At 37.7% G+C, this 27,574-nt stretch overlaps 1 protein-coding gene across 5 annotated transcripts in view; it reads right to left on the bottom strand.

Annotated features, from left to right (window-relative positions):
* SRPK2 (SRSF protein kinase 2) overlaps nucleotides 1-27,574 on the bottom strand; it is a 129,461-nt gene that overhangs the window by 11,320 nt on the left and 90,567 nt on the right. For all 5 annotated transcript variants that reach the window (XR_004061205.1, XM_030961107.1, XM_030961103.1 and 2 more), the window contains exons 4-13: nucleotides 23,426-23,534; nucleotides 22,788-22,875; nucleotides 22,452-22,539; nucleotides 17,251-17,357; nucleotides 16,717-16,882; nucleotides 14,589-14,614; nucleotides 12,910-13,156; nucleotides 11,497-11,985; nucleotides 7,624-7,724; nucleotides 7,422-7,529 (exon numbers count right to left, since the gene is read on the bottom strand). Coding sequence is in view for 4 of the 5 variants with exons in the window: in XM_030961107.1 (XP_030816967.1) it covers nucleotides 7,422-7,529; nucleotides 7,624-7,724; nucleotides 11,497-11,985; nucleotides 12,910-13,156; nucleotides 14,589-14,614; nucleotides 16,717-16,882; nucleotides 17,251-17,357; nucleotides 22,452-22,539; nucleotides 22,788-22,875; nucleotides 23,426-23,534 (1,529 nt within the window). In the remaining variant the exon portion in view is untranslated. The remainder of the gene's footprint in view (nucleotides 1-7,421; nucleotides 7,530-7,623; nucleotides 7,725-11,496; nucleotides 11,986-12,909; nucleotides 13,157-14,588; nucleotides 14,615-16,716; nucleotides 16,883-17,250; nucleotides 17,358-22,451; nucleotides 22,540-22,787; nucleotides 22,876-23,425; nucleotides 23,535-27,574) is intronic.

Below are 27,574 nucleotides of genomic sequence, written 5' to 3'. Positions count from 1 at the left end.
CCCAGGATGGGCTGGGGCCACAGCACTTCACACAGTTGATTTTCTGACTCTCCCTGAAGGGCTCTAAGAACAAAACCACTTCTGACCCAGATGCACACATGGACAGCCCAGAGGCAGGTGCTGTGGTATTTGCAATGATGGTTCTTGGCATCCATGGAAGACAATGTCTCACAGGCTCATCTGTGGTACCTGGTAGTATGTTCCCAGCTACTTTCAGGACAGACTGGCTACACAGGGCAAGATAAATTAAATTAATTTGTCCTCATATAAAAAAGAATAAAATCCAGACCAAGGTTTTTGTCATAAAGAATCAGTGCTAGAGATACATTAATAAACACATGAATAGCTGTAAGAAGGACAATCCCAGCTCTGGATTGTATCAGAGTTTTTCTGCTCTTTAAAGCACTCTCCAAAGGGGTGGTGCACTGGAAAGCCCATGCTGTTATGGAGGGGGAGCCATGGAAGAGCAGATCTCTGCTGCTGCAGACTGAGAGCCACAGCTCTGGCTGTGCAACCACTGCTGCTCTGGGCATCCTCAGCACTTACCCACACTTTACACCCACCTGCAGGCACAGAGAACCCCCAGACCCTATAAGGGAGGTCACTGACACTCTGTGATGACTCAAGGAGACCCCAAGGGCAGCACAGTGACCACGGGTCTGCTCTGCCCAGCTGTGACCAGTGTGGGGCCATCAGTGTGACAGTGACCCTGTCCCAGTGGGGAAAGGGCAGGAAGGACCTGAGGCATTACAGGGGCTGAGCAGAGGATGCAGGAGGGGAGGCTGGCAGGGCTGGCTTTGCTCAGGGGGGAAAAGGGATTTAATTGCTGCACTCCACTGCCTGAAGGCAATAGCAGAGAAGAAAAAGTTACACTCACCCCAGTGAAAGGACAACACAGGCAGCAAGATGGGAAATTCCAGTCAAACATGAGGGAAAAAATTCTTTGGTGAGACTGCCTGAGTACTGGGACAGGCTGCTCAGAATGGCTGTGGAAATGCCATTGTTACAGGTACATCCTCAGGTATGTACCCCTCAGCTGGACATGGCTCTGAGTGACCTCACCTACCTTTGACAACAACCCTTGTTCAAGATGGAGGCAGATACCAGAGATCACTTCAAACCTAAATTTGTCTATAATTTCCATGATGCTACAAATACAAACTAACTATATTTACTTACTTTCACTTTGAAAGTAATAATTTCTAAAAACAAGCTTCTTGACAGAAATTCCAACTTTAAAATACCATGATTTTTTTACTTAGAGTTGACATTTACCTCAAGACAAGTCAGCATTTCACTTATTATATGGAGATAAAAAATTAGTTACATCACACTCAACATATGGCACAGAAGTCCAAGGCAATCACCCATCTTTACTGAGTGTTCTGGCAATTTCTACTTACCACTTTCCTAAGGTTCTCACAGAAAACCAGCCTAGACTGCTTTTCTCCATCTGCAGATGGTGAACCTTTCACAGAAATGGTTACACTGCTGTTTTATAGGCTCTGAAGAGGCTCTATTTCTTTCCTGCCACACGATTGTGTGTGAGCCTAGCACAGCACAGAACTGGTGGCATAACTACACAATGGACCCATATCTAAACACACAATTGGAAATAGCTACATTTTCACTGTGTGACAGCTGTGCACTCAATCTGCTGATTGAAAAATGGATGCATGCCTAGGGAAAGCTCTCTGGGAGAGGACGGGAAGAACAATTCACTTGGACTGCATCAGCCTCCCTGAATTGAAGCCCCAGCTGAAAAAGAACAACAAGCTATAGGCCAGAATTATTATTTTGACAGATGAGATGCAGCTCTTGGCCAGAGCTTCTCCTACCCAGCTGAAATGAAGAGATGTGAATGTGAAGACTGTAACTGCTTTAAAAACAGGCTTGGTTTTAAGAACCCTGTTCCACAGGTCAGTGGGAGTATGGAAAGAAGATCAGAAAGCCTTCTGAGATACACACATCAGCTGACAGCTTGTTCTCCCATGGACATCTCCCCCTGAAGAGCCAGGCAAGGGGAAGAGTATGAAAGGCATTTTGCATGGTTAGTGCTTGGTAAGAAAGGCCAAATATACAAACCAGAGACTTGCATGGGATGCTTGGAAGGGAAACAGGGTCATTTTATTTGCTGTACTCCGATCTTGGAATCATGCATACTGAGTGGCTGTTTTAGAAAGTCAGCTCCTCTGGGAAATCATGTTCTTTTGAGTGTTTCAGACTGTCCACCCACCACCTTCAGAAAGGGCGTACAGCGAGTAATAACAGCATTCTGTACTGGATCTGCCTACTGAAAAATACGTGCATAGCAACTTCAGCTTTTTCTCCCCTCGAAACCACATTTCTGATTTTCAGTTTTTCCTCAAAATACTGCTTCTGTGCAGACTGAGGCTTGTCATCACACCTTTGGTATGTGCCACTCACACATACTGACATGATGATACTCATGATCCCATGGAGACATGATCATTTCTTCCCTGCTTACAACAGTGAAGAGTAGTTAAGGACAGTTCCCATTCCACTCCACATTGGAGAACAGCACACAAAGAAATGAACTGGGGGCACAAGGCTGCAAGGCACCCACAAGCACTTACATATAGGTTTAATTTTAACATAACTTAAGATATCCTGTTCATTCTCCATTCTGTTCCTCTGAGGTCTCTCACATGAACAGAAATGCTCACAAATAAACCCCAGTGCTGTAAACTTGCCTGCCTTGTAGTAGCACATCCTTTGTTTTGAAAGCTCTTTGTCTGTCCCCTTTCCGTCACACCTTGTAGTGTTTTCTTTCATCATCTGTCTTCTCTTTGGGTAGATAAAACACCAAGTACAATTTTCACCTTCTCTGACTTCCTGCTGATCTATAGCTGTCATCTCTTTGCTAGGTCTTATTACAAAGAGAGGATATTGCAGGAATCACAACTCTCCACAAAAGACACCTCAGAAAAGTGTTAAAAACTTAAAAAGCCTTGTTCATGTCCCAGCCTGTGACACAGTCACCTCTTCCCAGCAGCTCAAACCAAAGGTAATGAACAAATGTCAGATGATGAGATTCATCACTTCAGGTGCTTTTCCTGTCCCCAGTCCAAGGAGACTGAACAAGGAAAAGCAGTGGAACCATGGTGCTCGCAGTCATTTCCAGAAGCAATACAAAAGGATGCTGTCTGCCGGTAATAGCTCCCTCACCTTGCCAGGATTCCTTGGCAGCAGCAGGGGAGTACTGTGTTCTGTTTTTCTGGGATTTAGGAAATGCTAAATCACTCAGAGTCTGTTCAGTTGCTGCTCTAAAGAAAGCAACCCGCTCAATACTGATAATGTGGAAATTCAAACCAATACAACCAAATCATCAAGAATGTTTTCAATCCTGTCAAAGGTACTGCTGCCTCCAAATCTATTTCCTTTTTTGGGTGAAAATGAGAGATGCACCTCCCTGCTGGCAGAATTTAATTAGGGCTTAGTACAGGAAGGGAACATCTTCTAGAATTTAGTAAATGTGGAGAGATTCCCAGTGTGTAGCTCTCCATGAGAGCAGCTGAGTATTCCACATAAACAGGCCACAATGTTAAAAGAAAAATAAAAGGGCACTGTACAATTTCGTTAACCAAACTCATGTGTGTCCAAGCAAATGGCAGCAACAATCATTCTAACCAAGATCACCAAAGTCTAGAGAAAAAAATACTAAGCTACACTTTGTGGAATCCTTTGCCAAGCACTGAGCAAGTAAACTACTCCACTGAGGTCTGGAAAAGCCCACTAACATCCAACCTCTGTCACAGCACTTCATGCATGCTCTGCACTGATTATAAGCCTCCAAAGATATGCATCATCCTCTTTCTTCCTTTCCTTCCTTTGTTTTTTTCTGAGCAACTCTGCAACTCAGATCACCTGAGCAGAGGACTGGTACTGGTCTGAGGATATTCACATTCATCCTTTAAATCTGATTAAAAGAAGTTTGGGACACAAAGAACTGGGCCATGCCAAACTATCTAAAATTAGAAGATTCAGCTCACAGGCTGCTGGCTTGCAATGCCACTTATTCACTGACAAAACACCAAGAAACAGCACTGCAAAATTATTAGCACTGAGTTATTTTGCCCTCTTTTGCTGTTTGGGTAGAGCCCTTACATGGCTCTGATAACAAACACTTCCAGCACAGGTAATCCTGACCAGAAACTGGCTAGTCCCATACTAGAGTCGATACAAATAAAACAGGACTTTTCTCTCCTGGAAGCTGCATCAAAACCATCAAGCTCCTGGCTAGAGGAAGCCATCCCAAACTAACTGAGCCCAGGTAAGGAATGCTCTCCATACAGACACAACATGCAATGTCCCAGAAGATTCATAATGGAATATTCTGGAGGTTGCTGTGCACACAGGAACACAGATGCTCTGCATGTTCAGGGCCTGTTTATCAGAGGCCTTGTTTAAAAACCTCATCTTCATCCTTATTATTAAAGACTGTGTAAAATGGACTGGCAAATGGTATGATGGAAAAAGACATTCTACTGCTGCTGAGATAAAACAATCTTCTGTGCTTAACACACTTTATGCCATAAGTACAAGCCAATACAAGAACCAGCAGCTGGGCTACTCATGGTCAGTGATATCCTCAGTGAGCAAGATTATTTCATTAGCAAGAAAAAGGCAGTGAAAACCTTAGGCTCAAATGGAGATTGATAAAGCACAAGACCAAGTTAAGACCCCAGGTGAATCCTGGTACCAAGCATTCCAAGTCATCCTTCATATAAACCAGGACACAAAGATTTGTGAGTTTTATATACACATAAATCTGTGACACAGAAACCCTACAGACACTAAGCTCCAAGAAAGGCCCTTTTTTGCCATTTTTTACATGAAGATGTGAGCTAGAATATCAGACACTGTAGTGGATACAAAATGCATGGAGAAAATCTTCTACTTTGCCAGTTAAGCAGTGTTCATATGTGCTTGGTGCTGTCACATTAGGTAAAGATATGGATGGATGGATGGAAACTTGCCAAGGAAAAGTAATGGCAATACTGCTGGACCACTCATTTTGCACAGTACTGCTTCCAAAAATGTCCTTAATGACTCAGGACTTGTACACGCAAAGTTGCCTCTGCCCTCCTTTGGGAGTCCTGGACATCAAGGCTAACAGGGTACCTAAGCTGTATTTCGGCAGAAAATAAACACCACCTGCTCCAGCAGACAATCCCTTTGAAAACACAGTAAACATGGATCAGAGTGAATTAAATAAGAAACAGGAGCAAGATAATCTAGAAGGGCATTTTCTGAATCAAATCTAGGTACAACAAGGAAACCAACCTTGAGAAAGCAAGTGGAGCTGTAGAGGCATTAAAACACTTTGGTACTTCACAGTTCTTGACTGCCTTAGGGATTGGCGAGGTTCACATCATAATTTCCAAAGACAGCCTAAATAAATTTGGAAGCTTGCAGTTCCACATCAGGAATGCTTTCCTGGCTGCTAATCTCAATTACAAGTCCTCTGCAGAAGGAGGTATTAAGGCCTCCAAGGCAATCCCTACCTCAGAGCTGTTTTCCATCTGATACAGGATCAGCATCCCCAATGCTCTGACCCATTTTCTCAGCCACACAGCAATGCAAACACATTCTAGGGGTTTTTAAATGATGAATTTTTCTATGAGCTTGAGAGGCTGCTCTCTATTTTTTACACAACTATACCATGATGACAATTGCATTCAACAATTGTATGTAAGTGCTGTAATGTTATAAAATTTCTACTGCATTTCTTAAGGGCAAAAACCTAAAGACTGTGACAGAAGACAGAATTACAGCACTTCTGCCCCAAATGTTTTACTATCTGCAAGGCTTACATAACAAAAAAGCAGAAGTACATTTTTCTCTTTAAAATAATGAAAATTCATACATAATTGTGAATCTGAGTTAAGGTACCTCCAGTGGCAGTGATGCTTTAGGCCTTTTTCTTTCCCTGAGTTTGAAGAAAGCAGGAACACTTATATAACATGGAGGAGAAGTTGTAATAGGCTGGGCAACCCCAAGTATTGCAAGAATATTATATTCCTTAATGTGATATTGCTATTTAGTACCCAACTATCTTTAAATACAGTTCTAGGTGGACCTCAGCCTCCTTTATGTCTTTAGCTACAAGACTAAAAGACTATATAAGACTATAAAATTAGCAGCAACAGATACAACTTAAAGATGAATGCAGGGCATGCAATAAAATAAAAGGTTATCAAGTTCAACCGAGGTTTACTAAATACTAGGTAAAAGAAAAAAGTCTCTATAATGACTTTGTAGTTAGTTAAGACAAGAATAACTTAAGGAATTAAAGAACAAACTGTGGAATATTTTACATGCTTTATTTTCAATGCAATAGAAAAATTCTTCATTTTGTCCCCAAACAGAAGAGTAGTTTTGGAAATGGATAGGTTTGCTGTGTACTAAAGAAAAAGCTAGTATTAAAATCCAGAGCAGACATACTTTAATTTCACTTAGGGGTTAGCTACTTCCAACACATGGCTTGCTGAACTTATAATATCTGTAGGATTTTATGTTCCTTTCAATCCTACTCCTCCTCTCCCTCCGAGCTGTGTAATTCTTCTCATCACCCACACATGCAAACTGTGTCTAGTACTGGAGTCTTCTCCTCCTCCTCCTCACACACTTACTCTTATCAGACATGTATTTGTAAATTATAAAGATTTGATTAAGTTTTCACTTTTAAAATAGGCAATGGTACTTCTACATTTATTTTTTTGGATATACATACTATCTTAAATGAGAAGATGCATGCAGCTTGTTCATCCTCAAAGAGACATTAGGATGTTTCAGAAAGCTGCATGATTAAGTTTTCACTTTTTCTGTTCTATAAAGACTCTTAAAAAGCTGTAATTTCAATTGTGTTAAAACTAATTCTACAGAATGTTACCACAGATTTTACGCCAATAAACTGAATTCCTTCTCTTGAAAGTTTAGAACCAAGCCTAATCCAATCCATGTTTTCACTGCACTTGGCACCAATTTAAAGTATTTCCCTATTTTGCTACTTTACACAAGAAAAGGGAATGCAATCACAGCTAACAGTAGCCCAGGTTCTAAGATTGGAATGAAACAAACAGTTGTACTTTGTCAGTTACATTTTGTCATTCAGAATAGACACATATCTTCTATCTAAACTTGCACATTTCTGAATACAAGTTTAAAATGCATCACATGAAAGTTAGATGTGCTCTGCAAAATATTTCCTTTTGATTAAGGAGACTTGAGAAATTGAAAGAAAGGGAAGAAATCATCAGCAGCTATCTGATACAGCATCATTTATGATAATGTATTTGTGTCAAAACATCAAAAACATCCCCATCAGGCTTCCTCACTAAATAAACAACTGTTTTAGGAGCTTTACTCTTGTAAAACACACATTGCATTGTTCTTACCATACATGCTGTACTCCAGATATCAGCAGGTGTACTGTAACCTGCTCCTATTAAAACCTCTATGGATCTGTACTGTCTTGTCTGGATGTCTTCTGTGAAGTGTTTGTGCTAAAATAGAAAGAACCACATTAATGGAAAAAAAAGGACTATAAAAAGACCTGTTCTAAATAGTGAACAGCTAAAATGATGTAGTTACACTTACCACCCAGCAGGCATTCCCCAGGTCAGCAATTTTAACTCTAATTTTATCTGCATTTCTTGGGTCCAGTGGATTCACCAGTAAGTCAGCAGCACGAGTTTTTGCTAACACAAGCAAAATGCAGAACAGTTAGAATGTTAAGCCCACTATTCATTATCTCTAAGTAGTTTTGCCTTGACACTTCGTTCAGTGTTGTCATACATTGAATACATGAAAATAATTTCCTGAATGTTACAAGAAAATTAAAGCAACATAAATAGGATTTCTTCCCCTGATTTCTAAATATCCTTATACATTTCAAGTGCAAATTTTTTGCATTTTTAGCTGCCAAATGACTATTACTAAAATAACCAGACGAGCTCTAAGCAAAACCAGTGCATGTTTCCAGGAACAGATTCAGACAGAAAATGTGAAAACTCAGACCCCAAGAACTCATCCCCTACACACATGAAAGGTATGCTCTTAAAACAGTTTGGTTGAGAAAATAAATCCTGCAATTCCATGCCTGGCTACAGTAAATAAAATCTGGCTGAATTCTTCCCTTTTTTTGGTAAACCTATCACAAGGGGTAAAAGACTCACCAAAACCTGGCTAATTTGAGAGCCTAGAGGGCTGTCATGCTTTTCACAAAGAATTCAGCATTCAAAGTTCTCTGAAGGTCCTATTTGCATCAATTATGATCCAGACTAAAAAGGCAGAACTTTGATTAATCTTGCAATCTTTAGAGGCTTTTGGGACACTGAAACCGTAACACCACCTGTAGAGGTGTTGCTTTTCTCTATTTTGACATTCCACCTGCTAGTTCCTAAACTGGAAAGAAAGCAGATGACTTGAAGGCAGAAGACAGAAGCAGGTATCACAAATCACAGGAAACACAGGACTGGTCTCTGTTTCCTTGTCCCAGAGCTGCAAGGTGTAAATTGGAAACTGAAGGTAAGATAAGAAAGAGGTACTAGATCCAAAAAGCACTTGTGGCTGCAGTGACCTGATAAACTGGTGAAAGCCTTGGAAGAGGAAAATACACCAGACATGGGACAAGGACAAGAAATGCTGCATGTCTAACGGAGAACTGGGAGTGACTGAAATCAGATGGAGATCTTCAACTGCTGGCAGGAAGCCTGAATGGGTCATCAGAGCACTGAATTTTAGCCAACCAGAAAAGAAAGTGGCAGAGTCCACCAGAGGAGAGAGGGATAAAAATACAGGAGTAAATAGCAAAAGGCAGAGGGGGCAGTGACCTCAACAAACAGCCCTCTAAAGAAGCTGGAATGGAGAACAAAACTCAAGTTTATAAAAAGCATCAACATAAGGACAGAAGTAAAACACTCAAAAGACAGGAACTAGTAAGACCAGTAAGCTTAATACTAAAGTCTTCCCTTAAAAACATGCTCCATAGTACAGTGCAATTTTTTTAACACAATCACATGCATTACTGAAGAAATAACAGAATAGCAGAACCTTTCTCAGTTCAGTAGTCTTTGCAAAAAAAAAAAAAAAAAAAAAAAAAAAAAAAAGATAATCCTGGATAAATCCTTCCCACACGTGTTGTTGAAGGACTGCAGTAAATAAAGTCAAATGAAGAGGGGAAAAAAGCCCCATGACTAGGACATCTCAATATGGCATTATGCAACAGCTTTCTTCAATCTCTTCCTAAGAGAGGGACCTGAGCTGGCAATAGGGAAGTGCCTACACTTTTGTGTTTTTCTAAAAACTTATGATGCTTAAATCCTGTCTCTTCTTGCATTCTGTATTTGACAAACACAGATCACTTACAACTGAAAGTGAAGTCAGAGTAAGTGTATTTTCTAGAAAGTAGTCACAAAAAAGCATCCAAATAAGCTTAACCTTTGCACAAAATTAGTGAACACTTCTGTGCCCTAGTTCCATAAAAACTAAGAAATATCACCTTAATTCTCACAATCTCTGCATGACAATGTACTTAGCAAACATTCAAACACTGGAAAGAAGAGGAGGAGAGTCGTGAGGAAATTACAGATCTATCTTCAGGGCACTTGGTCACGCAGTGAAAACTTGAGAAAAACAAAAACTGCTCATCCACCTAACACAAACTGGTTTGTGCACCAAATAAAGCGAGAACCCCAAAAAATTAAGATAAGACCATGTCACTTAACAATGTATAACAATGCCTAGAGAAAGAGGAACAAATAAAAGTCTACTTCAGTACAAAAAAAGGAGAATAAAGAAATAAAGATACGATGAAAAAATATGTAGCACCATTTAAAAATATTAAATAGCCTCTAACTCCTGTATGCTTTTTTCTAAATACCTTCATCTGTTTTATTACTCTTACACTCAATGTTATTATTGATGCCATTAATATCTGTAACATTCAGCTTTTCCCCTTTCTTCAAAAAAGTCAACTATCACTGAATTTACTGTCTGTCTCCTTTCTTTGCAAGAAAGGTGTGTGAACTGATGGGATAACATCAAGGAGGAACAAAGCAGGCTTTTTCTCCAGCTATGGAGGTTAAGCTGTTTCCATGAGGACAAAAGCAGCTTTAATTTCTGAAGACATGAGGATTTTACACACCACCCCAAGAAAACAGCAGTGGAGTCTTCCTGCCTATATGCAGCTGGCAGAAAAAAAGAAAACTGCCAGGCATTTTAGGAACCTCCTCTGTATTGTTTCAGGGACTTGAGAGTGTAAGGAGGTGGCCTAAAGCCTTATTTGCCTGCATCTTCCAGAAATGCAGTTCTACTGAGCTGTATTTTATTTCACATTTCTTACCTTATGTGTCAGACCCTGTAACAACCTGTGGGAACTGCTCTTCTAAAGTCTTAAACCAAGAAATACACTTGACTGCATTTTTCAATGCAGTTCTAATTCATCTGTGACAATGTTAATGGCAGGCGTGGTGATCTTCTCCCTAAGCTCCCATTTTCTTCTATCTGCTCACAGATTTAGACTCCCAGTATTTTCTTTATTAAAGCTGAAACTCATATATTTATTATTTAACCACAGGCACTATAAATAAGACCTATGTGTAATATCCTGAAGCTATTTAATTCAATGGCAAAAATCCAGCTCTTTGCAATGACACCAAGATTTCACCTTCCATGTCTTCAAATGGATTTACAGGCAAAAGTTCTGGACTTATGGCCAGAATTTAAATGTCCAAACCCATGCTGAATATAGAAACACCATAATGAGTTGAGCATGGGTTGGCAACATGCCCTGCTGAGTATTAATAAAAGGTTAAAACAGGAACTGTTTGACACAGAAAGAACAATTAATGAATGAAAACACAGCATAATACAGAATTTTTCAATATGACTGAGAAAAGATGTGACAAGAAGTAACAGATAGAAGCTGCAGCCAGACATGCTCAAACTTGCTACAATTCTTCTAAAACAATTCAGAGTACCAAGCAGTTGGACATACTTCAATCACACTAGATTCTAATTTCATTCGTCCATTTAATAACAGGTATTTTTCTTTTTGAAAAATACATTTTAAGCCAACAGTAAAGGTTACTGGGCTTAAAAGATGGTGTATCAGTGACTTGTTATCAAAGGACATCAGATGACATGATCTCATGCTTATCTTGCACCTTTAAACTACAGGAATTACGTTTATTTGCAACTACAGATTTCCTTTTCTCTTTCACGTGTAGACTGACTTGTCAATGCAAATGTTCATTCTACAATAATTTATCTATCTAATACCCCTTAAAACCAAGTTCTAAAGTGGAAAATAACCCATAAATCACAGTTCCGCAAGAAAAAACATCAAATTCACTTAAACAATCTTTTCTTAACCTAACCACTGCCTTTGCATTCCATTTACCTGCCTCTTTTATTTAATAAAATACACATCCATGCTACTAGACAAAAGCCATTAAGAGGAACACTTACTTTTTGGCAAATCCCCAGTGCTGGAAGCTGAAACCGTTCTGCTCCTGTCATGAGATGGGCTGCTCTCCTCCCTTTCAGTTACAGTTGATCCTTCAGACACAGCAGAACCACAGGCTACAGACTCCAGAGCCCCAGAGAACACCGACGCTGAAAATTCCGAGAACTGGGACTCTGGAATTTTATGACGTCCATTTGGCAATTCACCATTAAACTGTTCATAGGAGCTGCTATAAGAGTAATCACTTTTTGCATTTGGATCATCAAGATTATACTCCTCTGGATTTGGACATTCTTCCTCTTCTTCTTCCTCATCTTCAATCTGTTGTTCCAATAGGAATGGGCCGTTCACAATATGGCCATTTGTTTTGGGGGATTCTATCCACTTAGCGTCTGTAGAGTCAGTGTTGACAAGTTCCTGCTCAACATCATCATCTTTTTCAGTGTTCTCCTTCTCTGTGTCTTCTTTTTCATCCTGATCTTCTGCTTCACCTGAAAAATTTTGGCAAGCAACACATTACATCACACATCAATAAACCAGACTAAAATTAGGCATTCATCATTTTTAATTCTTCAGTAACCACCTGACTCCTGACATATCACACAAGGAAACACTGAATATCACTGAAATATGCAAACCTTAAAATCTAAATTAAAGGCAAAAGGATGGACTAGTAAGACCGTTGGAAAAAATAAAAAATGGGAAGGGGTTCAGGAGGAAACAATCCAGAAGAGAATAATGTTATGAAGGGAAGATGAATGAGGCCTTGAATGCAAGCTTTTTAAAAACTAGAATTCAATCTATGTCAATGGAGTCATCACAGAAGCAGGAAAATTCTCAGTAAGAGCAGACCTAAAACAAACCAAACTGAACTCCAGTCTCAGTAGTTACATCTTTATCAGAACTGAAAAGCTGACAAGAAAATCAGGGAAGCCAGAATGGATCTGGACCATAGCGATTATTTTAACAAGGAATTTTACACAAGACATATCAAAAATTTTAGTGAAGAAGTTGCAATCTCTGTTACCTGACAGACCATTACAACAAACACTGTAAGAAGAAAAAGGGGAAGCAATGATGACTCCAACTACAACAATAATATCATAGAAAAATGCATCTTATTGTTCTTCTATTTCACCAGGATACTCAGTTATTCCACTTAATGTGGCATGGTGACTGTTCTGTGCTTTTTTGAATTGTTTATAGCTATACACTCCTATTGATGGCTTTCTTCACTTCTGCAGCAAGTTTGATTTTTCTTTACCTTTTTAGGTTTTGTAATTACAATTTCACCTACAGGAGAAAAGTAACTTAATGATTGGAGATTTTTTTCACTGCACCAGATACAACACTGCATAATTACTTTCTGCTCTGAAACAGTAAACTAAGGGGCAATAAAAACATATAATACTAACCATCATCATTTCCAGGTTCCTCATCTACTACCTCTTCTATATCAGCTGTTTTTAGTTTCACCTCTGGGTGGTACTCATCTTCTTGTTCATTTGATGGTACAGCTGAGGTTACATTTTCTTCTATTTTTTTCCTTTCAGCTTCCCGCTCTAGTTCTTCTATTTCCTGCAGGCGTTTTTCTAGCAGCTCAGCTTGCCTCTTCTGCTTTTTCTTCAGTTTTTTCTTTTTGTTTTTGGATATTTTTCCAACCTGAAATATTAATACCAAAGAAAGAAAAAGTAATTATTTATTTTCAAGGCATCTCACAACAAACTAATTTACAGTCTGATTACCTATTTTTTGAAAATACTAGATGGCAACTAATTTAGTAATTATATTACTTTTTCCAGTTTACTTCAAATCAAGAATGATACAGGATTATATGAGGCAAAAATCCACCAAAATTTTACACAGTTAATCATGTTTTTGACATGGTCATTATTAGATATAACAGCAAAATACATCTATACATCTAAGATGCCATAATAAAATTTCTCTGATCCTATAACCTTGATAAACACAATAATCTTAAACTTCAATCCAGATTAACAAATGATACCATATGTGGAAAATAATCATATTAGTTGTTTACATATAAATTCAATGCCTTATTTCTCCCTCTGTATAATGCACGTAATAACCAGTAAAAGTATTCTGAGCAAAAAGACACAAGAAAACTAAAGAGACTGAAAACAGTGAATTTTAAATAAAACCTGGTTTTTTCTGCTATTTTCTTGTGAAAGGAAAGCATTTTTTTTACTCCCTTCTGGCCCAAAACATATGAATTACAAAACAGCAGATGGTCATTATGAAGTTTCTCATTTTATATAACATAAGGATTGAAAAACTCAGGTACAACAACAAGGAAATGAAAAATGAACACATTTTAATGGAACCGTGGCTTCTGTTTCTACTATCTGATAAATGAGATCTATCAATTTTTCATTCATTATTTAAATATCACAGTAAGAAATCCTCATATAATCAAAAAATAAAGTACAAGGAACAGAGAAAAACACTTCCTCAAAGGTTTATCTGTTAATCCCGTTACCTTCATAAAAAGCCATGGGACTGCCTAAACAAGACATTAAATTTCACAACCCTAATAATTTTCATCCATGTTGTATACTCACTGAAATTATACATGTCCTGTAAACACAGAAAGCAGCTTTGACCACAGATATTTCTGAACAGCAGTATTACCATTGGTTATTTCCTATACGCATATGGCAAAGAGATCTTTCAAACCTCATGAAATTGCCTCAACTTTCAGGCCTTGATGATTAAGGCCTTTATGCCCTTAAGATATCTGCAATGCACAATATTTAGAGCATTCTCCCATTTTTGTCAGGATTTGGACAAATGGGTTATTCCTCAAGAGAAGAAAGCAGCAATGCTTAACTTAGTTTGACATAGCTATAGAACTGTATGTCTGTGAGAATTTCCATCACAGAAATACTATGCTTAAAACTGGTAAGGCCACAGACATGAAAAGAAAAATGTTCTTTGAAAGATGAAAGCTTTATTCAAAGGAAGCTCTTAAAAAGGGTTGAGGCTACTAACAGTCTAATACATATTAATAGCCAGAGAAACACAGAAAATAAAATAAGGCAGTTAAATTGTATTATATAACAATACTTACAGGCTTTTGTTGTGGAGCTGTACTCACTAAAAAGACAAAAAACAAATTGTAAATAAAGTAAAGGCTTTCTTTTTCAAAAACAACTCTATAAAAGCAAAACCAAGTAGAAATAATTTTAAAATATCTTTAACTAAATAAGGCAGTGTTAAGTTTACTTTGTTAGCCAGATTTTTTACCCTTTACAACTTCATGCTATCTGAAATCATCTGATGTCTCCATTAGAGCATCTGGGACTGGAAGGAGCTAGCAGCTATCTGTGTTCACTGTGCTGTGCTTGGCAGAGAGCTCACAAAATTTAAAAATAAAAATTAAAAAATAAAAAAAAGCCTGAACCATTAAGAGTGGATAGAAAGCACTGAATGACTGCAGAGCTATCACAGGTTAAATGTATGTCATCAGCTGGCAGAGCAGGTATAGACTGGTTTAAACAGTTCAGGGGATATTAGCAAAGATACAAATACTGTGTTGTACCCAACAGAAAAGCCAAATACTCATGTGTTTTACTCTGCAACAAGGCAGTTTGATTGCTAGGGCTGGAGGCATGAAGAAGTGCCTAAGGCAAAAACCACAGCATATCACAGAAAAAGCAGCTCCAGCATGGGCCTCTTTGAGCAGCTCTGAGCAGGATCCCATCAGTGACTGGAATCCCATCAGTGGCTGGCTCTGATGGATTGCAGTGCTGACTGTCACACTCACAGAGCACCACAAGCCACATTAAACCTTCTCCTGTGATCAAAACCAACAGAAATATCCAAATATGGGAGACAGAAGCAAAGTGAAGCAAGAGGAACTGAATGGGGGAGAACTTCTCACAAATTTCTTCAGACACACAGGCCTGTGGCAATTAAGGAATGCCAAATAAAATACAGAGTTGTTTTATAGGTTCAGATACTGCTGCTAAGCTCAGGGGAAAACCTGCTTGAATACCCCTGAAAGGGCAAGGGTTTCAAAAAGATTCCTAAACCTGAGCACTATCATTGTTATAAAAAAGGGAAATTATACACAACCTATTCTTGCAATGCTGTAAAGAAAACACATGCTCAGCTCCTATGTGCAAAGCCACATATTTAATTACAATTTGCTAAGAACCAAGTATGATAAGAATGCCATTCCTTAAAATAATACTTATTTTAATGTCAGGAAGCAATATAGGGGCTGCATGAATAAAATCAAGTTATTTCCCACACAAATAACAAAATCTTTAGCTATGTGATTATATATTATGTAAATTCAATATAATGCATTCACCATTTATATGACTTTTCATCTAAAAATATATAATGCTAATCCAGTGAATTGGATCCTGATCACTGTATTTGCTCCCAATATAGAAAGCATTTTTAGCATACTTCATAGATTTTAATCTGTGATATATTTTCTGACAATATTACAAAGGGAATTACTTTCCCACTGCCTATAGCTGATGTGCTCAATTGGCAAATTAGTAGCAACCACAGTACTAAAAATATATAGTACATAGTAGTAAAAAGAAAATCACTAGAAAAGCCACACTTCCTCCTTGTTTTTGCTTATTGCTGCGAACTTCTTTACCTTGGCTTCTCCTAGTTAAACATAAGGTACAGTTCCTATCTAAACTCTTGGCAAGCTTAACATAAAACATTTCATACCCCTAGGAAAATGGGCTTATCACAAGCTCAGTTAGGTACTCAGTTCCATTTTTATGGGTGAAAAACTATGAATGTAAAACTTTGCATTGATTCTTAAAAGTAAGTTACAACAGACAAAAAGGCAGATGATTTCACAAGGATGGTGGTTAACTTGTAACAGAACTAGACAAAATTTAGGTAAGATTAGGAACTGTTATCAGTATCAGAGATGTAAGCTTCCAATGTGACTAAAGCCCAGGCATTAAAGCTTGTGGGATGAGAGGGAAGCAAGTTTACACCAATAAATCTTTTTCTGTCTCTGGGGACCCTGAAAACTTGAACATGCAAAACCAGTATGAAATCATTACTCTGACAGTTTCCAGAGCAGGGATAAGAATTAAACAGACATGCATTTTTCATATGCAATTATTTAAAATGTGAATTCTCACTGGACAAAATACTGCCAGCAATACTATATTGATGGCAGTTTCCCACATTGTATTTTAACATGCTGTTCATACCTGCTGAGCCAGAGGGGGGAGGAGCCCCAGCCTTCTGCCACTCGGTGGCCTCAGCAGCCATCCTGCGCACGTAGGCATCGTCCACACACATCAGGATGTTCTCGGGCTTTATATCCGTGTGAATGATCTTGCATTTGCTGTGCAGGTAATCCAGACCCTGAAGTACCTAATCACAGAGGGATTTCAAAAAAATCTGCTTGAAACTGCAACTAAATTTATTAAGAAACTCAACCTTCAGCTGCATTTTAAACTAAGTCTGATTTTATCCCAATGCTCAAAAGTACCAAGAAATAGGAAAAAATACATTACCAAGTAGTAGCATAAACACATAATGTTCCACTTCAGCATGGAATTACAGAAGCTTATGAAGCAAAATTTTTTGATGCCCAGTAATACCAGTGCAATCTCACCCCACTGAGATTAAAATAAAATTATCTTAGACAGTAGTAAGAGTTCAGCTTAAATACTGTAATTCAAACCTTCAAACTGCTAACAATTATGGAAAAACCTGATTAGAATATGAACAAAACTTACCTGTCGAATTATGCTTTTAACACAACGGATGGGAAGGCCTTGATAATTGGACTTGATTATCCATTTTAGAAGATGATGCCCAAGTACTTCAAAGACCATGCAGACATCTGTAATTTAATTAAGGATAACTTCCAAATAAACTTGTTCATGAGATCAACACAATTGTTTGCTTGTGTTTTGGCTAAAGAAGTAGTCATCCCCTTTAGAGGAAATATGATTCCCCCTAAAATGAGCATGGTAAATGCTTTGGTACTTTGTTTCAATTATATATAAACCCATACAGAACCAGTGTCCAACTGCAGAGTGAATTAAAATAAAACATTTTAATTACACAAATCTTGTCCATTACTTCACCATGTTAACAACAGCATTAGGTGAATAATTAAGAAAGTAATTGTAAAAAGTAACTAACTAATTTTTCTTTTCTTTGACACAGCTGAAAGTACTGATTTGGCCTATGATCTCTATTTTTTAATAAGTTTTAAATTATATTAATAGAAGGTTTTAATAACAAAAGTGTGCAGCAACCATGCTTTAGAAAATGAACCATAATAACCATTTTTTATTAAGCTGAATAGTCACTTGACAACATAGTATGAGAATGGATCTCTTAAAGCCTACAGTTTTAACTGCAGAGAATAATGGCAATCACCAAAGAACTCTCAAACAAAGAAATGCAGAACTCGGAAACAACATGCAAAAAACACAATGCCAAAATATTTAATTAGACACTGCGTTTACTACTGCCTCCTGACAGAGGCAAACAGTCAATTATCAGGGGAGATTATTAGGAAAAAACATGATGTAGGAACTTCCTGTGATTTCTGCTTCAAGGGTTTTCTAAGTTAAAGAGATTCTACACCCACATGCCTGGGTAGGTTATCTTTCTATTGAGAAAATCTTCAAATACTGAAGCTAATTTAAAGTTTTACCATCCACAACATTCTGACAAGTTATACAATTAGACTATATCCAATTAATCCTCAAACATGAGCTGAGAATGACCTTAATGTACCTGGAAATCAGAAAACATGTTAAAATCTTAACTACATGACACTATAATCTTGTGATGAAGAACATAATGCAAATAACCAAAAATTAATTACTGCAGGAAAATCTTGATGAATTAGACTAGGTCAGAGACCATTCATATAGATGAACACTTCTACACTGTTAGAAATCTTACCTAACTTCTCTAAGTTTTGTTAACTAGAGTCTTGGCAATGATCTTAAGAGTCACTGTCTTGTGTTAGAATGAGACTTACCTTGCCTGTCAGTTTGTCACACACATTCTTCTCAAGTACCTACCTATATACATAAGGTAACTCAAGTCTTAACATCTGCATCCTCTATATTGCAGTTACACCAACAGTAAAAGGTCTCAAGACTGGTCAAAGCACAGTGTGAAGAACTGTGTAACACAACTGTTAATCTCATTTCACATTCCTGAATTCCTGTATTAGAGGAGACACTGAATAGTCATTTCCCACTCACACCAACTGGATGTGCTCAGAACTCCATCCCATTCAGGAGAGGAAACAGCCTTGGTTACTTTACCCCACAACGAACATAAGCCACTAGTAGAGCACACAGCCATCATAGAGGATGAGCAGAGAGCATGAGCTCTGCAGGGCTTATTAACTGAGCCCACACAGTCAAGTTGCAAAGCTACAGCAGCACAGATTGCAAAAAGGACACTGCTACATTCAGAAATGAAATATAGGACACCGCCCACAGTCCTTCAGACCATGCTGCTGCACTCTCCAATGCACATTCCTGACATTCCTTGCACTTACAGGAATGTTAAGCATTGCCAGTAACCAGAAGAGAAAGGGATGTAGGGAAGTAAACAGCTGAGAGGCAAGGGAGAGCACCAAGAAGGAAGATGTAAGAGGAATGGCAGAGGCTGGCAGAAAGTGGGAAGGTCATCAGAAAGTGATGTCTACCTGAAAAAAAGAAATCGCAACATTCTGCAGGGAGGACTTGGACAAACTCAAGGGACACTCCATCCTGGAGAGACAACTGGAATGGAGAGCAGATACAGAGCAGGCTCAGTGTTGGGAGTAGGTATGCAGAAATGTGCCTGCTGTCTAATATACTGTCCTGATCTGAAAAACATTAACCTTAAGCCAGACTTATCCAGAACAAGGAGTTTGGGAAAAGGTCTGCATTAACTACTAGGAAAGCAGCCCTGCAAGTCCCAGGATGCTCCTACAGCACCAATAACCTGACTGGTGAGAAGGTCCGAAAACTCCTGCAGCAAATAAACCCCTGAAGCCCACCTAGGAGACGTGCTTCTTGTGAAATTCTCTTCAAAGCAGCACAGGGGATGTCTCACAGGAGGAAACTAAGCACAGCAGCAAAAGTGAGAGTAAATCCAACATTAATCAGCTGACGGGGTTAGCTGTGACAAGTACTGGGAGCTGTTCTTTCTTGACTCAAATCCTATCTGTAACTATCTATCAATCTACAAATACACATTACTCAAGCATTTAGAAATATGACAAAGGATAAAGGCTAGTTAAGCTCTAGTACCAGCACAGAAGACTTTAGGACACATCTCAGTTGCTTCTGGACTGGCGACATTTAGACACTATGACATTTAATTAATAATCTATATTCTTTGAAGATACATTTATTACAATAATTCATATAATCAGACATAATGTCTGATTGTGTGGAAATGTTTCCTTCTTTTATTTTTTAACACTTGTTCCATTTTATGATTATCTGAATCTTTTATTAAAAAAAATGCTACACTGAAATGAACATTTATTGCAGGTCTAATAAATGTCCACTGCAAACAAACATAATAATTTACACTTATTGAAAATACCAAAGTGCCCAAGATCATGAATTCTGTTACTTCATGAAAAAGTCATAATTGCAATCTTTGCAAAATAAACAAGCAGGTAAAAAATTAGCAGCCTAGTGCAGCATAACACATTATTAAAATTCCTCTGTATGTAAGCACTGACTCCAGCTCCTAGGAGGGAGACAACAGTTTGCAGTCACACAGTGCAGGCCAGTGGCTCTGCACAATCCCGGCTCTGTTCTACATGGTCCTTGACAATTTTCCCTGCTTGGAAGCTCCATGACATTTTGTGGTATTAGCCATCCAAAGGATTCACCCACCTCTCTTCTGTCTTGTTTTAGCTTTTAAATGCATTCCATAACCAATAATCAAGCCTCTATGAAACATATGTTGTTTTGTTTTATAGTCAAGCAACAGATATTTAGTGACTTGCCCAAAGGAAGCTGGAAACAGCAGAGCATGGAAAAAGATCTCAAATTACTCTATTTCTCTCAACCTGTGCAACTCAGTGACACTAATGTAGCACTAATATGGCATTTGAAAAACTAAACAGCACCAAAACATTAAAATCAATTACCTGCTCCATCCTAAGAGAACCTACACCAAGGATTATTTTCCCTAGAACTTAAAAAGCAGCTGATGAAATAATGCAACCAACCACTGCTCAAATAACTCAGGATGCACAAGCTGTTCTCAGGAAAACTCAATGCATAAGATACTCAGCATCATATTTTTGCTGGCAGTCAAGACTTTGACAGACTTCCAGATGCAATTTAAATTTGAGTCCAGTATACTGGTACTTTTATGGAAAATGTACTTTTAAGTAAGGCAGGAACATCTGCCTTCTACATAAAAATTTCTGTACCGCCAGTTTTCAACGTGAAGGCAAAACTGAAATAGAATAAATCAACATCAGCTGTCCAGTTTTCATCTGCCAATACAAAGCTACCTGACCCCTTACTTTTCACTGGCACATGGTCTCTTTTGGCCTTCTTGGTGCAAGTGCGATATTGCAGTAAGATATAAGTTTGGATATGATTTCAAAGTATGACCAATAACAAAATTTACTCTTCACACCTAGAAACAGCCCTCACCTTTAATACAGTGGTATACATGTGAATCTTATCAAGAATTTAAGAACATTATCGGGAAATTGCTCCAATAAAGAGGTAAGCGTTACTTCTACGTATCGCTAAAAATGCATTATTGTACTCCTTATTTCGTATTAGTGTTTACAATAAAATAGTAAATCAAAATTCTTGGTTTCTAAAAATAAGTATTCTTCAACTGTACTACAGTCAGATGAAAACAAATAAAAATGAGCAAAGGTAAATGAGATTAGACACCAGTCTGTAAGTGAGAACACTTGACCCCACACTCTCATTCTCACCACATACCCAAAGGCTCCATAACTAATGCCAAGAGACAGATCAATGGGATGAAAGCTGCTTGCACCCTTCTGTCTGGAAGGATGCTTTCTAGTGAGCATTCAGATTTATTGACAGTCACCTTCTACATTCCTCTCCTAGAAGATAGGAGTTGGTGAAAGGTATCTTAATCTGATCTGCTGAAGGCACATCACCAAAATCAATGTATAATCAGGCTCTCCAGAGCAGGAACTCTCTCTCTGGCAATGTGACCCATGAACAATGAGGTCTGCTATTGGGCTCCAAACACAACATGCACACACAGAAGTCCAGCTGTAACAGTATATAAAAGCACAGTAACATAATAAGCTACTAAAATATCTAATATAATTAGCAAGGAGAACTCAGTTTAGCTCGACTTTAAAATCAAATTTATTCACAGACCCAAAATTTACACTGAGAATTAGTCAGCTGTATTTTTCTTTATCTCTCTCTTTTTCCAGCACCCCAGTTTTGTTTTTTTTAAGAAAGCCTTCAAAGACAAAGCTTTACAACCCTTGCCAAAAACAAGGTTAACACCTGGCCAAAAGATGATTACATGAACAAGAGAAGCATCTCCATGACATCACACTTCTCACAAGAAAACAGAAACAAGCTTTTCCATGACACTGACAATTTCTCGTTACCAGTCTAGAACAAAAAAAAATTTCTTGTAAGCTTCAGTTATTACAAATGTTTTCAGTAGACTCCATTTTTTAAGTAATCAATCTCTAGTTCTACCAGACCATGAAAGGATACATAAGACTTCTTTTTTAATTTTGTATTGTGTTTAGAAAAGCTAAGCTACTTTCATTCCATAGAGTGCCTTACACACTGCACTTCTCTTGGCATCTAGAAACATTTTGGTGTTTCTACTTTGTATATTTAAAGTAAGATTAACTACAGAAAGTCCAGAACTAAATGCTTACTTATTTCAGTAGAATATCTTTAATGAGAATGCCATGTTCTCAAAAGGATACGAATTCCATTCATTCCAGAAATTTTGAAGTCATCAATGAGCTGTACAACCATATCCTTGTTGGGATCATTAGGGTCACTTTCACGAACCTAAACCAAGAATGCAAACACTTGAAATTTTAGGAAAAAAATCACTTTAGAATACCAATTAGTTAGATTTCCACACAAACTTCAGTATTTTGGAGCCTCAGAAAACATATTAACTCATAATAAGCCAGATGTTTAGAGGACAATATGTAAAAAAACCAAGAGTCCAAAATCAATTCTCTGTGGTTTTTTTAACCCACTATTACTGTTATTATTATTATTGAACACTGTATTGCAATAGTGATACTTACACATTTGAGTAACTTTATTTCATCCAAGGCTGTCTCCGTATAATGCTGGGCACTTTTTACAACTTTCATTGCAACAAACCGTTTTCCCCTTGAAAAGAAGAGAAACATTTTCAACATGTACACTGAGCTAAAACAAACATACTTTAAAGGTTGGGAAATTTTAAATAGAATATTTCATAGTCTAATGCATTTGTACAGAAAATGCTGAAATTACACTAAACAACAACTTTTAACAACACTGTGTTAACAGTGTAATTATTGATATTTTAGTCTCCTTGATGTTAATGTCTCTAAAAGAGGAATATGCTTACACATTTTATCATTTAATGAAGGTAATTACATTTTTTTCATTAAAGATACGAAAGAAATAAAAATATAAGCTTATTCTTGCACGCTCAAGACAACATGCAAATTCAATAAGCAAAGCTAATTTGTCAAAGAAAATAGAATTACATTTATTTCTGAGAGTTTTAATAAACTACACTGTTAATCAAGAGCAAAATAAGACTGTAGGCATCTTTCTGCACAAAAAGAGAGTAAACATTTACATAACTTTATCATGCACATAAAACAGAAGTGACTGCAAACAAAATAATGTATTAAGAAAAAAGCTTATGAAAAAAAAATAGTTTTCTTACTGCATATCCCAGCATAGCCAGACTGTAGAGAAGTGTCCCCATCCTAACTTTCTAATAACATGATACCGGCCATTGAAAAGATCACCAATTTTCACTGGATGATAGCCTCCTTTCATGAAAAAACAAGTAGAAAAAAGAATATTTAGAAAATAAACAAGAATTCCCAGGTTTTCAAGTAATTTCCTTGTAGTATAAATTTTCCACTTCAAATTGTCCTGTACTATAAATAGGAAATATAAAGAAAACTCTAATGGTAAAAATTCTGCCTTGCTTGGCCTGGAGGGAAAAAACTCATGTCCTGTAACTACTGTAGAGTTTATTCACCCTTCTCTCTTATGGCTTTTATTTATGGTAATATAACCATCTGTTCTCTATTTCCTCAGGCTTATCTTTCACTTCACAGACAGTAAAGATCTACATTATTTCTTTATCATATTTGAAGCCTCTCCAGTCAACATATTTTGGATGATTGCAGAATCTCAACAGAGATTGTTTTAATTCCCATTTGCTTTCGAGTAATAAAAGCAGCAATAAAATACTTCCTGAGAAAACGTTAAGAACAATGCAAACTTCACTGATGCTCTTCTACTAGGCTCCTGATCCACAGCAGCAATGCATTTCTCTGACATCTGAGGGTTTTACAGTGAAGAGGAAGAAGAGAGAGCAGGCAGCTCTGGGCTGTGTCTGAACTGCTTTTCCATTACTGAAGTCTGCAGTCCAAATTTAAACCACCACACAGGTTCTCCACAGCCCCATTAGGCAGAAAGGCCAACAGGACAGAGCAAGCTGTAGCTCAGGTTTCTAGGAGATGTAATGAAGCCTTTTATTTCCTTTGTATTTTGGGAGACATTCTTACTCTTAGTTAAACACAGGGAAGACAACACACAAGATTTTTATTCAGACTTTAACACACCCACAATAACAACCATAATTTTGCCTAAATTGCAAACAAATAATAAAGCTGCACCATGCAACCCTCCAGGACATCAGCAGCAGACTCAGAGCAGCTTTCAAGGAACCGGTTCTTTGTCTCTTTCTGGTCCTTCACAATGTCATGCCCCACTGTCCTTTGGCAGGATCCTACGTTACTGACTAATCCATTTAGAATCAGGAAAACCTCCAACTACTTTCTCGAAGTTTCTGGATCTGTTTTGAATCCCCTGAAACTCTTGTTAGAACTGGTTAAGACAACAATGTGAATTTATAACTTAATTCCTTGAATTTAAAACAGAGACTTCTCTCTTCTCTCCTTTATCTCTGGGAACAGTGATGTCAAATCTGGATATATTTTTATTCTCTTTTTGCTAATAACATCTTCTGCCTTAACAGAAGTTCAACAGTTCTTTTATGAACTCTCCTATGCTGCCAGAGCAGAATAATAAATTTAACACAACTGTGCTACAGAATTATAACGATTACATACTCAGGAGAAGGATAAAGCTTAAATGGCATATTGTGTTAGATGCTGGTGTGTCTAACAAACTCTACAACACACACAACTTTGCTATATGTGTGCTGAGGTGTAACTGCAGGCTTAGCAAACAGCAGACACAGCTTCCCCCAAAAGCTGACCCTTCCCTTGGGGAACACCTCCCCAGCCCTCCCATCACTAGGAAGGAAATGCTCATGAAAGTTGCCAGGACAACTCATCCAGCACAGCAGAATGATACTTTCATTCCCACTGCTGAGTTGTGCCACCCTCAGTAAGGATGCCCACACTGCCAAGCAGGAGCTCCTTATTTCCAAATCAAAACCCAGATCACTTTGGAACACACTTACTGGATTTACCCTCCAGTAGAGAAGGGGGGACCTGGACTTACTGAGAGTAAGGGTTGACTATTATACTGTCCATCTGCAAACAGAAACAGCACCAGCCACAGATGAAGCCTGAGTCTACTGCAGCTTCACTATTATAGAAATTTTGCTGAATAAACACAAATAAATTAATTGGTACTGATACAAAAATTAGAAACCAAACTAAATTTGATTTTGTCTATTTAAGCATCCTTCTAGTAACAGCTGATGGAAATACTTAACAATCTGGATAAATACAATCATTATTTAAGACAGCTATTGACTGGTTTAAAACAAACAAACAAAAGTCTAATTACTTGGTGATTTTTTCCCACAAAATTCTATGCAGGATGATGAAGTCATAGATGCAAGAGCAAAGTTAAGAGAACATACAGGAATTCTACCTTTCCATTATTGAAAAGATATGTATTTGTGAAGTGAATCAAATCTGATGATCTGCAAAATTTATATGAGACTTCCACACAATACACCATCACAGATAAAAATACATACCTAGGAATAGTTTAGGCAAACAAGTACCTTTCAAGTCTGACTCTACAATAGCTTTTGGCATACTTGTGCTTCAAAGGGTCAAAAATAATCAAAAACTTGTGATGGTTCCTTCCCATCAGACACAGAAAAGGAAACAGCATAGAGAGGAAATCAGACGAAGACACCAAATTCAATGAACTGGGGCTTGATAAGTTATTTTAGTAAACTCTACGTGTTGGTAGCATAACAATACTATATATGTAAAAACCATGTTGTTTTGATCCCTACACCAGTGTCATAACTAATTATAACAATACACCAGCATATGTGACAGATGCCAACAGTGGGAGCATATATAGCATATGAGTATATATATTTCACAAGATACTTTCCACTGCCCTAAGTCACAGCAGGAGCAGTTTTGGAAATAATCTGTTTCCATTCCTGTACACATTACTCTCTGATTATTCATATCAGCAACATATGCATTTACAGGTTGTGGACAGTCAGGCAACAACCCACTTAAGTTATGTGTACATCAAAAACTGGTGTCATCCTATGATGAATGTAACCATTTAAGTTCTCCATGATACCAAAAGTATTTCTAAGTATTAGTAACAAGAAAGTATCTATGCAAAATTAACAAGGTGATAAAAACTATGTGCTTTTGGGAAAACAATACTGGCATTTGAAAATATGCAATGTATAATTGGCACTGCTGATAATTTACACAAAAAACCCCACCCTGTTGTACTGCAGCAGACACAGAAGAAAAAAGTGTCTCTCACAGCTAGCTAGCTACATGCATGCAAGAAGGAGGGTCAGAAAAATGAGGTCATTATTCCTGAATGTCTCCTGAATGTATTGGTAATTGTAGCTGGCTCGTTCTATGTTTGTATAGGGAATTATTCCCTTTGTGAACTGGATGAATGGGAGACATCTCCAGGGGGCAGAGAAGATGATCAGAGAAGCAAAAAATTCCAATTATATCCATGACACAACAGACTCTTGCAAAAAAAAAAAAATCACTAAGTGTTTCAAGGCTTTTCAGAGAAGAAAAACTAGCTTTACAAAGTACTCCTCAAAAAATCTTGCAGCTGGACATTTGATATTTCCATTCCTCAAATAAATATTTGAAAAGCATTTCATGCAAATTCAGGAACACAAACAGAAGTAATGTCACAGACTTGAACAGGCCCTGGAGGAAGCCCCCAGGGAACGGAAGTCAGTCTGCTTTTCACAGATGGCTGCTAGTCAGTCTCTTTCACATCAGGTGCTAATACAAACTGATCCAATTTCCTCATTAAAAAACACTACTATGACTATTTACGAATCACCATGTAATGTGGTCAAAATGCAAGCCCAGCACACAGTAACATACCCTTAAAAATAAAAGTAGTAACAAAAATACTCAACAGGAAGTACAGCTAACAGGCCATATGTTGAATTCCTGAAAAAATAATTATATATTCATCATCAAAATCCCCCTCCTATAAAATTTCAGACAGGTGTTGAGAAGACATGAAGTATACTCTGGGCCTCAGTCAAAAACCCTGGAAGACTGCCATTTTGAAGGCAAAATTAGGAATAAAAGAGACAGTCCAGTAATAAATGCTAATTTCCAAATCTTTATCTTCCCCTTGCTACCCAAAACAGAAAAAGATACTCAAACTAATAATACATCTCTCAAAAAAATGGAACATGCATCTAAAAGCCATTCGGGAGTTCTTTACCAAATAACTTACTCATTCCCTATACAGAATATAAAATATATAAACAAATCCCAATTGGTCATGGAATTCAGATTCTTATGGAGACCCTCCCTTCAGTTCCATGCCAGCACACTGAAAGAAGGAAATGCAC

Source organism: Camarhynchus parvulus, chromosome 1A (assembly GCF_901933205.1).
Source record: "Camarhynchus parvulus chromosome 1A, STF_HiC, whole genome shotgun sequence".
In the NCBI taxonomy this organism is placed as follows: domain Eukaryota; kingdom Metazoa; phylum Chordata; class Aves; order Passeriformes; family Thraupidae; genus Camarhynchus; species Camarhynchus parvulus.
The sequence above is the reverse complement of the archived record's forward strand: the minus strand, read 5'-3'. Positions and strand labels throughout refer to the sequence as shown.